The 11682-nt window shown below is 37.2% G+C and overlaps 2 protein-coding genes across 2 annotated transcripts; one reads left to right on the forward strand and one right to left on the reverse strand.

Moving 5' to 3' along the window:
• Window positions 1-1343: 1343 nt before the first annotated feature.
• Window positions 1344-6967, reverse strand: LOC122671147. Its single transcript, XM_043868253.1, has 3 exons — window positions 6674-6967; window positions 3957-4007; window positions 1344-1596 (listed from the first exon to the last, which is right to left on the reverse strand). The coding sequence occupies exons 1-3, from the start codon at window positions 6879-6881 to the stop codon at window positions 1370-1372; spliced, it is 486 nt and encodes a 161-aa protein (XP_043724188.1). The 5' UTR covers window positions 6882-6967; the 3' UTR covers window positions 1344-1369.
• Window positions 2362-2692, forward strand: LOC122670687. Its single transcript, XM_043867649.1, has one exon. The coding sequence runs from the start codon at window positions 2371-2373 to the stop codon at window positions 2575-2577; it is 207 nt and encodes a 68-aa protein (XP_043723584.1). The 5' UTR covers window positions 2362-2370; the 3' UTR covers window positions 2578-2692.
• Window positions 6968-11682: the final 4715 nt, after the last annotated feature.

Below are 11682 nucleotides of genomic sequence, written 5' to 3' on the forward strand. Positions count from 1 at the left end.
ATGGTACACGTTTAATACGGGTATAATACGGCATAGACGGCAATAATACTTTTAAAAAAACGGACATATATTCATTATATAACATGCATTCATCACCTAATAAACAAAATAATATCATGATTTTATGAACTAAAATAAACACAATAATATAATATGTTATATAACATCTCTAAGATTATCATTTAACATACCAAAATATCAATAATCTACAAGAAATGAATGTAGATTGTCTGAAAATGAGATGAGCAAGTTGATTACCTTATCATTAAATCATTTTTCCAGCATTACATTTCTTTCTATCTACAATGAGATAACCATATATTTTTAACCAGATGTGTTCTTGTGAAGGGGGATGAGTTCCCACTAATTAACCAACACAAGACAAGAGGGAGAGTTCCAGATATGGATCTCCACTGTACACATTAGCTATAAGAGACAGAAAAACAAGAATAAAATAAAATAGAGATTGAGCCGTTCTCGCCAATATCACACCAGATTCATTTGCTTCACTACCACCATCAAAGTTCAAAGACCAGAGAAACAAGAGGAGAGTACAAGACTTAAATGCCGTTTTGTTGAACGGAGATGGGGAGGATGATTGGAGATGGAGGGCGGCTATTGTTGCGGCAACAGTGTTGTCTGCTACGGTTGGATGTTCAACGCAAATCGAAAAGGACGAAAGGGAAAGTGAAATCGTTTCCCTAAATTCTAATCTTTTGGGTATTTTTTTTTTTTTTTTTTTAAACGTATAATACGCGTATTATATGAGTATAATACTCGATCGATTAAAAAATGCTTTTTTTATAAAAATACGAAAATGGAAATATTATACGTTTAAAAATTCGAATACGCATATAATACACGTATTTACTAACTAAGTCATCGACAAGACCTAGTGCAATGCAATGCATTGATAAAAGGATATGGAAAAAAGGAAAAGAAAAACTACGAGAGATTGGGGATTTACATAATAAATAGTAAGGGAGAATGTTCTCTGTGCCTGGGTCTGTCACCTAAGGGGCAAGGTGGTCATTGCGCCTACCCCCATATGCCTGGGTGCAACCTGCGCTACCACATAGAGAACAGCGTCCCTAATAATAATAATATTAGATATATCCGTTCCTCAACCCACCAAAAACAAAGCCACTCCGCAAACAAGGAACGGAGGTTTTACAATTACCAAAGAGAGACTGAAGTATTTGAAGCGAATTGATCTCACAAAATTCAAAAAAAAAATTTGAGAAACCAAAACCCTAGCTCTACAAATTACAAATACAATTACGGGATGTGGATTTTGTTAATCCCTTCTTAGAATACCAAATGGGTTGAAATTAAAAGGTATAACCGGATCGGTTGGGATGGGTTAAGATCAGCCGGTGTAGATGTGGACACCGACGGCGAGGATAAGGATGGCGTACACGGCGAAGAAGATGAGAGTATGGACGACGATGGTCTTGCCCTTGATCTTGAAGCTCCCGAACTTCACATGGCTACTGTTCCCTGGTAGCTGAAAAAGGAGCCCCGGTGAGAGGATTACCAATAGCAGTACCCCTATCAGAACCGGTGCCCACTCCACCATTGTCTCTCTCGCTCTTTCTCACTTACTCTCACTGGCAACAGTCACGGACACCGATCTTATGGGAGAGAGAGAGAATCGTCCTAAACCCTTTAGGAGAACAAAAAAGTTTTTGAATCAAGAATCAGGAATCAGAACCTACTGATTCCAATCCGATCCGATTCAACCGGACCAGGCACTGTTCTATTCTCTGTGCCATAGTGCAGGCTGCGTCCAAGCACATGGGTCTCACATGGGGTGGGTGCAATAACCACCTTGCCCCTGAGTGGCAGACCCATGTACTTAGACGCAGCCTGCGCTGTGGTACGGAGAACATTCTCCCAAAATACATACTTGTTTGTTATTCATAAACACACAACACATTGGTATATGTGCTCCATATCTGCATGTAAAAACGATGTCTCTGTCCACCAACGGTAAATAAACAAATAAAAACATATCTATAGTGGTAGTGGAAGTGGAGGGGTTGCTGTTCACACTTTATACTTTTCTTAGGATAGGATTCCCATTCTGATATCCCCCATTCCAAATGGAAGAAATTAGGGAACCCAATGCCTCCTTTAGCTTTAATTCGGATAGCACTGGCATCTAATCTTAATCTCTCTCTCTTTCAAAAGACACAGACAAGAGCAGTTGTTGCTAATATATCCCCTTTTGGTGCACCGTCTTGTTGACTGAAGAAGCTTTTGTTCTCTCATCGATCAACGGAAGAAGAAAAAGAAGCTCAGTAACATCTCTTGGCCAAGGACTTCTGTTGGTACCTTATTTTCTAAGTAACAAACTAAACAAGTAGAATGAAAGATTGGGCAGCTCCCATCATAGCTGTGGCCCTGTTTGCGTTTCTCACGCCAGGAGTGCTCTTCCAATTACCTGGGAACCATCAGCCGGTTGAAGTTGTTAATATGAAGACAAGTTTCATCTCCATTTTAGTTCATGCAGTCATCTATGGTTTGCTCCTTATGCTGTTCCTCGTTATTCTTCATGTACACATCTATGTTTAATTTGTCTTCAATACTAGAATTTGAGAAAGAAGCCGCTCACAGTATCTATCTCTCTCTCACTCACTCTAATTGAAAAAAGTCTTTCCGTTTCTTTTACTCGTGTTTCCTCTCATCGTTTTTGAAGTTGTTCTGATCCAGATATCAGTTCTAAAGATTAGATTTCTCCATTTTTCTTTATCAAATATTAGCTGCTGCAACAGATGCTTCCATGGGGAGAACGACAGGTCTGTCATGTGACCATTGATTTGTCATAGTTGCAGCTTCAATTGTTCAAAGAGAGGAAGCCCAAACTGCATATATATATATATATATATATATATATATATATTTGAGGATCATCTCGTAAATCAAATTAGTTAAGATAATAGGACTGAAATTCCACTCAAAACCTAACTCTACTTGAGTATCATACAAGAGGCCATTTTGAACCCAGTGGGGTATCCATCTGAAAAGGCAAGAATGCTGCAACAGTAGAACTTAAAGAAGAGAGAGGGTGCAGAAATTGAGTTTGCATCATCTAGCTCCTTTTTTAGCTCAATATGATACTACTGCTCAATGCCCCCCCCCCCTTCCCACAGCAGATTGATCTCTTTCAGTGGCATCCAAAGAGAGTAGTAAAAGCCCGAGAAAACCAATTCTCTCCACTGCAACAATTATTTCTGCAAAAATACATCTGAGGTCCATACCGATATCGACCAAACTAACATTTATAGGCAATCACAAATCAAACATCTCCCTGTTCAAGAACTAGCACTGGATGGCTTCACAACCTGTGAGTTTTCTGGTTACAAATTGAAATACAGCCAACAGATCACAAACATTCTACCGATGGCTCTGGCAATGCATTTCTTTGCTACATCATCCTTCTCTCACTGGAGAGCTTATTGGCGTAAGTGACAGGGACCGAGGGATTCAAAAGACATGCTTCAAGAGTCCCATTCTAAAAAGAAATATTATAATAGTACAATCAAAGATGATAACACCCGAAAGGTAGTTGTTACATGTCAGCAAGGTTTTAGACATGACTCCTTTTAGGATTTGCTTGGTCAATAAGTAAGAAGAGAAAATGCCTGGTTGCACCCCCCCCCCAAAAAAAAAAAATTCTGTGAAAGTAACAGATACAAGACCCAATTCTGCATCGATTACTCATTAGATCCTGTAATCCCACGTGTTCATAATATCAACAGGCCAAGAAGCCAACTCATTAAGCAGGTCCAACAGTGCGATCTGGAGAGCATGAAATTGGTAGTCCAGCACAAAGGTTGATGCGTTGAGCAGCCGAGACACTTTATGACTAATATTTTGGATTTTGGGCTATAGAAGAGCCAAATACAGAAAAATCCACACTCGCCAAAATTAAGGTTTATGATCCAACTTACCATGATAGAATTCTAGTCCATAGAACAGCCAAATCCAAGAGATGACCCATGCTGCAAACAGCATTCTATATATGTCAGGAATAAGATAAAATAATATAGTACCTTTTGTCTATTGTCCATAGACTCCTCGCATTTGAATTTTGGAGCCATATTGCTGAGCTGCGTTGCAATCCTCAGATGATCCATTATTTGCATCTTGTAACTGCATGACTATTCCTCCCACCCAATAATTTATTCCACAGTTGTTTGGGTTGTGGTTTAACTACTTTCACATTTGATTTTCATCAATATATATTGTTACATTGAATCTCTTCCAGGCTCACTGTATACAGTCATGTAAAGATTGAGTTATAATTGCATTGGCTATCAACCCAATAATTTATTCCACAGTTGTTTGGGTTGTGGTGGTTTAACTACTTACACATTTGATTTTCATCAATATATATTGTTACATTGAATCTCTTCCAGGCTCACTGTATACAGTCATGTAAAGATTGAGTTATAATTGCATTGGCTATCAAGTGACCATTCCCAATCAAACAAACTCTCCATAAATTTTATGACCCAAAAAGGGGGGCTCAACAGTTTCAATGGGTCCTGGGTTGAATGAAACTACACAGACCAAACTCGATTCTGGTTCTAATGGTTCTGCCCTAAATAGTTGAGACAAGCACCTTTGAGATCTCAGCTATTTTACTAGGACGTCTAGGTCTGTCGGGTCTCTATCCATTTCTGATGTTTTCCAGCAAGGCAACGCTAATTACACAAGAAGCCCCCATAGTATCTTCAACTCATGCTCTTTAGGCGCTGCATTTAATTGGTCCATTATCTTTGTTCCATCACTGTTGTTCTCTGCTTCTTTGCCTTCATTTATGGAACAATTCCCTAGATCAAAGACACCATCTTGATTGAAATGGTCAAGTGTGATCTGGCTTATTGTGTGTATGTCAAATTTAAGATTCCTCTAAACCTTGGATATGCCTGTATTAAAGGATCTTCACATTTAGTAACAGAGAGGAAGGCGTGCAGTACTCAAGGGGAGACTGTAAGCAAAGGAAAAATGAAAGGACGTGAGGGAGAATGAGTGTGAACTCAAGAGATGGGTCTCCATTGGTAACACACGCATGCAGAGGTAGTCTTAATGACAAAGATGGAGGCAATGGCTATTTCATGCATGATCTAAACAATGAAGTACCGGGTTCAAAATCCAGTTCAACAGCTTCAGCCAAAGGAGTAACTACTTTGAAATGGTGGGTCTTGGCAACTAGAATCATGCTTCTACAAATTGATCTTACTCTACCTCCCATACCTTAAGGTGGAGAGATACAGAAATAGCTTACTCGTATATGAATACTGAATACTGATGACTTTATGACAACATCAACAACAACAACACAGCCTTATCCCAACTAAATGGGGTCGGCTACTTTATGACAATTTTCCCTTCTCTTTTCCCTTCTATGCAATATCTCTCAAAACTCCAGTATGAAAGTTTGTAACAAATTAATGCCCATGCTTAATATCCTAAATAGATAGTCCAGAGGTAAAACAGAAGGAAAGAGAATGTGTATGCACCCTGGGTGATCCAACTTGCTGGCTGTTTTTCACCCCCATTTTCTTCATTTTCCTTTCTTCCCAAAGACATATCAGCTTCCCAATTCCCACTCCCACTATGTGCTACGAAGACCACAAGACATACCGAGGACTTGCTTCACACACACACACACACACACAGAAAGAGACCAAATGCCAAAACTACAAGAATTCTTCAATTAAAACAGATAAGTGAAGTGCCATTACTTCCAAAAGAAGAATTCAGGTGTATGAGTTTAATCAACAAAAGCTAGGTGTATTCATTTCAGTGGTGACGTGACAAAATATATGAATGGCCTAGGCTTCACAACCAGCATGACCTTAAATAGAGTTAATGGCGGGATAGAATCCATGTAGCTGACCGCATTTGGTTGGGAAAAGGATTAGTTGAGTTGAGTTTATGTAATATGTAAGGTACTTATGAATTGACAGAAGTTAGGGTGGTGCCAACTTGAGTTGGATTGCAGAGCAGTACCCATGTTTCCAACCTCAAGTAGTTGGGACTTGAGATAAGTTGATGAAAATATAGGCTTATAACCTCTCTACCCACCTAATCCAGTGGAGAGAGGTCCACAGTGGAAATAGCATAAACTAGACCACTCAAGTTAAGTTTATCCTGTTGTTGAACTAATGAAATATGGCTATGAAGTATGAACCAATCTGCCCGGAAATTACAATATTTCCAGCCTGCTGTTGGACCCATTTTGATTTTTGAGTCTTTAAATTGTAAGTTTTAAGTTTTAAACCCAAGATAGAAACCAGAATTATATGTTTCCAGCTTCCTCCATTGAATCATTAGAATTTAGAAGTCCTTGAAGTAATTCACCAGTATTCTTCTTCACATGAAACATGGGATCAGTTCCCATGGTGATAATATAATAAGACCATACAAATGCAAATACAAGTATTCCCAATCTGAAACAGAAATTGGGAGGAAAAAGAAGAATCATTCACAAAATCAATAAAATTAAAATCAATTGTGATATCATGTCACTCATATCAGAATTCTATTAATGGCACAAAGAACAAGAGAGATGTAAAAGCAACAACATGAGCAGGTATCAAGGGAAGTCGAAGCAACTGAGAAACCCTAGGCAAGGAAGAAATTTAAGTTGATCATCGTCAACCAATGTAAACGTGAACTCCAACAGCTAGCAAGAAGATGCAGATGAGGGCGAAGTAGAGAATGGAGTGAACCAGAATCGATACCCCACTGGTCTGGAAGTTGCCGAACTCGATAAAACGATTCCGACCCGGCACCTGGATTAGCAAACCCGGCGATAACAGCACGAACAGTACAACAGCCACGAACACTGGTCCCCAATCCGACATCTTTTCTCTCCCCTGTTCTTCCTCTCCCTCTCACTCACTTGGAAGATTAAAAGTGATGTAATGCAAGGGAACCAAATTGAGAAGATCGGAAGTTGTGACCTATGAGTAGAATTTGATGAGCTTTAAAGGGCTTGTTGTTGATGGGTTTTCGCTCCTTTTCGGAAGCTACAGGACAAAGGACGGAGGTTACTGCGATCCTACACCACTGCGTACTGGTGAAAGCGAAGGTTAGAGAATCAAGTCAACTTGGATTCCATTCCCGCTGTCCCATTTGCAACGGACACGTGGAAAATAAATATTAGTTATTTTATGAGTCCTTCCTTTTCCATTTTCATTTTTTTTCTTTCTCTAAATAATCATTTCACACGAGGGGAGAGAGAGGATTTTTGTAGAATAGTGGCATTATCATATTAGTAGAGGATTTGAGAGTTAGGGTTGAGACTTGAGAGTTCAACAACGACTATTTCTTCTACTCTTCTTAGTCTTTGATTTTCTCATATAGATATATGATTTTATGTATCATATTACATAAAAATATATATATAAACCAATAGAAAATATAAGAAAAAAATCACATTATCTTAACTTATAAAATTATAAAATAAGATAACAAAATCCAATAAGGTAACTTAAAAGGATAGACGGACAAAAAGATATACTTTAGATATTTTATTACCGTCGGATTGCTAAACGAATCGGATAATAATTGGTTAGATAGGATGATTATCATGTTCGTATCCAATTAGTTTCGAACGGATTTGAATTTTCCTAAACGAATACGAACCCGGATCGAATACAGATTTTCAAATATCTGTTTACATCTCTAGATTTTAGTGTATTTTTTGAAGGCCAAAAAATTTTCCTTATTCTGCCCTAATCTTAGAATTCGTACATGGTTCTATCAATCCATGTTTGGATTTATTTCATTTTCTATTTCTAAGGATGTACTATGAATTTTATTTCGCATCATTTCTTGAAACATGCTTTTTTCCAAGAAATCCTTGGGCTTCAGACTAATGGTTTAATGGTTTAGGGTTTCTTAGATTAAAGTTCTCCATTCATAAGGTTCATTCATTTTGAGAGTGACTTTAAGATTTTAGGTTCACGTTTCAGGTTTAATGGTTTGGGATTTCAAGTAACCAGATTCTAGGGAGTTTCCATCAAACTTATCTTTTTCCATAAAAAACCTCAGATTTTCGGTGACAATACCCTAATTTAAAAAGAAGTGTTAAACAATAATATGAATGTCGTTGTTTGGTCATGTAACCGCTGCACTAGCGTGGGGTCAATGAGAACACGCTTAAGGGCATTAATATGGATGTGTTTTTTATTTCATGAGGTCATTTCATCAGGAGAGAAAGAATTCTATTTTTCCTATGATGAAAGAAAACTTTGACCATAAAGTAATATCATATCTGAACTTTGAAAAATTTTATAAATGAAATCAAAGCGCTTTATGTTCAAAGTTTTGGAAAAGTATTAACTGCACAAACAAGGGCATCGGACCAGGGCTGGTGGGCCTTGTGGTAGCAAACTTCTTGTTGTGGATTTGTATCATCTCTTATAGCACGCAATCCCCCCATCCTCCAAGAGGACCAAAACCATGTGAGCTTCCCTCTCGCTTTTAACATTATTAAACACAAATCAGGGGAAAAAAATTATTTAAAAGCAAGATGAGGAAGTGGGAGAGTGTACTTCAAGGTTCAAGTAAGGCAGATTTGGGATCCATCTCGGCCAATTCTGATTCAGTCAAATTGATCAGAATCAATTGGAATTGACCTAAACCTTAGAAAACCTTTTAGGGTTAGAGGAATCGCGATTAGAATCGTTCGATTCAACCTATTTAAGAAAATCTTTAAATCCAGCTTCTAGCCAATTCATCTCTGCCAATTCGGTCAAATTGATTGGAATCAATTGGAATTGATCTAAACCTTAGAAAACCTTTTGGGTCATAGGAATCGGGATCAGAATTGGCCGATTCAACGTATTTCAGAAAATATTTCAATCCAGCTTCTAACCCCCTTCCGGCCCATGAAACATGTATGACTTATCAATTCTAATATACAATTTGATCGGTTGCGAATTGAGGCACAAGCAAGGTTCTAAAACTCGGGTTTCAATTAGGTTTCGATCAGTCAGAAAATGAGTTCGTCTAGGTTTCGACCATATCTCGATTAAAACTTAAGACTTTCTTCAGGCTAACTCAAACCTTGATTCCGAGGCCTTGAAATTGTTTTTTTTTTTTGCCCTGATTCTTATTGTGATGCCTATTTTTGACATTTTAAACTCAATCCATGCATTAGTTTCACATAGAGAACACTAAAAATATTACTTGTGGTTTTGATCCAAGTTTGATATTGTATATTGTTCTTGGGCATGGTATCAAATAAGGTTTGACCGGAACATAACTCCTTCAATATAAATGAGATTCAAGCAATCTTGGATTTGTTATAAAGCATTGTTTTGATAGTTTTCTAATAAGTCAAAGATTGCTTAAATCTGATTTATATTGAAAGAATTATCTACTGGTCAAACTTAATTTGGTGTGCTCGAATGCTGTCAAAATCGCTCTGAACAAAAATATTTCTTTGGACATCAAAACAAATGAATATTTTTACCGCACTTTTGATTTTTAGCAATGTTTTACCATATTAAGATTTATGAAATTTTTAGATTTGAGAAATACCCCAGCATTAGAAAATTGAAAATTGCACCTACCGTCGAAATCCAATCTTTGTTCTTGAACTGACAGGTTGACTTTTTTTCTTTTTGGAATTTTATTTTTTTATTATTTTTGTTGGATTCAAATAGGGGGTATTTGTTTATTTATGAATAATATCATACTTAAATGATATTAGACATAACTAAGTGTCTGTCCTGATTTCTGACAGTTTCTGGGATAAATACATGTCTGTCCTAATTTCGACTTTTATCCAGTTTGTCATATTGTAGATATTTGCATTGATCTAGAGAAATATGTCATACTAGAAAATTCTCTCATTCCCCCCAACCCCCTAAAAAAAAAATTCCTCACAACTAACTATCTTTCCTCTGCATTTTTCTAGTTGCAAGTATCTTTTGGTTTCCGTTTCTTTTTTTACCATAGGGAGAAAGTTTTCCTCCACTCACAGAGGATGGTTCACCCACTATCATAGGGTTCACAACACCTCTATAGGGTTTTAGTATGTTCTCATAATACCCTGTCAATACCTTCTCCTACTTTCTCCAGCCCCATAGTGAATGGGATCTCATTCACCGTGGGTGGAGGAAAACTCAGTCCTTTGCCTTTGATTTCCATTGACTTCTCCTTGTCCCTTCCCTACCTTGATAGATGCGTTGCATTCGATCTTTTCACATTTTTCCCTTAAAAAATTGATTGTTAGCTACATACTTGTAATCACCAATCAAAGTGGGGAAGGGGGGGGGGGGAGAGATGACGTTGTAATATCATTTGATAGTTAAATTCTTGAACTTCCATATTGGTCCATTCTTCAATATTGGCCTTTTTTATAAGGAAAAAAATGGAGAATTCCCCAATCAAAATATTTTTTATCTGAAATTTTCTTCTCCGTCTCAATAAGATAATCTTTATGAAACATGGAGAAAAATTTAATGTAAAATATAATTTACATGAAAATTTTATAAGAAAAAAAAACTAGGACATAAAAGGGCAAGCTATCGATATCTGGTCATGTAGCACCTGCATTAGCACAGGGACCAATGAGAGTGCATGTACAAGCATCAACATAGATGTGATTTTTTTTTATTTCATGGGATTAGGGTAGTACTTCTGTATGGTCTTATGTCTAAGCGCAAGAACCACACAACCACACAACATTTTTTTTTACCAAAAATTAATACTAAGGATATTTATTGGTGTCATAAACCCTTTGACAATTTTGAACCTCACAAGATACATCTGAGCCGTCCAATTTCATTATTTTTCATATTTAAATCGTTTGTTCTTGCATATAGTTGAGATTTTGTACAAAATTAATACATAAATAATTTTAATATAGAACAATTTAGACTATGTCCTCCCTAGGTCACTGTCGGAATAGACACATCATCTATTCATATGAAAGAATAACCATCATTACAACCTTGAAACCATTATCATCAATAAACAAAAGAACATTTTAGTTCATGTTATCAGCATTGGAATTGATCATGGGTTGGGACCCACACATGGTGGATGTCATATGGGCCACTCACACAAGAATGGAAACCCAGCTCATTATCTCTAATTCCTAAAAGTGTGTAGTGTGGCAGTACTAGGTGGAGATATCGATACCTGGCAGTTCGTACATCTAATGGTCTGAACTCAACATAAATTAATGAATTCAAACCATTGAATGTCAGAGTTGTTATGTGTCAACATCTCCACCCCGAATGACCGTACTGCACAATTTTAGGGAATTTGAATCTGCTCAATATCGATGGAAAAAATAATCACTGTTTAATTGTATCAGCGGATCAGGCTATGCATGCCGTATTAGTATCAATCATTGCATGGTAAAAAATCTGACTTGTGTTGTTCATTTAAAAAAAAGTTCACACACGCATGGGAAGTCGATGCCGTGTTAGTATTTGCATGAGAAAAAATGTGACACGTGTTGTTCATTGTTTTTTAAAAAAAATTGGCATGTGGGCATGAAAAAATCATTTCCGCAAATTACGAGATCCCCTACACTATTTGGATTTTTTGTACCACCAATTAATAATTGCCACGTGTCAGTCATAGATACCACATTTTTACCTTGGAACCTCTGAATATTGAATTTGACCTTCTAAGCTGACT

Source organism: Telopea speciosissima, chromosome 8, assembly GCF_018873765.1.
Source record: "Telopea speciosissima isolate NSW1024214 ecotype Mountain lineage chromosome 8, Tspe_v1, whole genome shotgun sequence".
Lineage (NCBI taxonomy): Eukaryota > Viridiplantae > Streptophyta > Magnoliopsida > Proteales > Proteaceae > Telopea > Telopea speciosissima.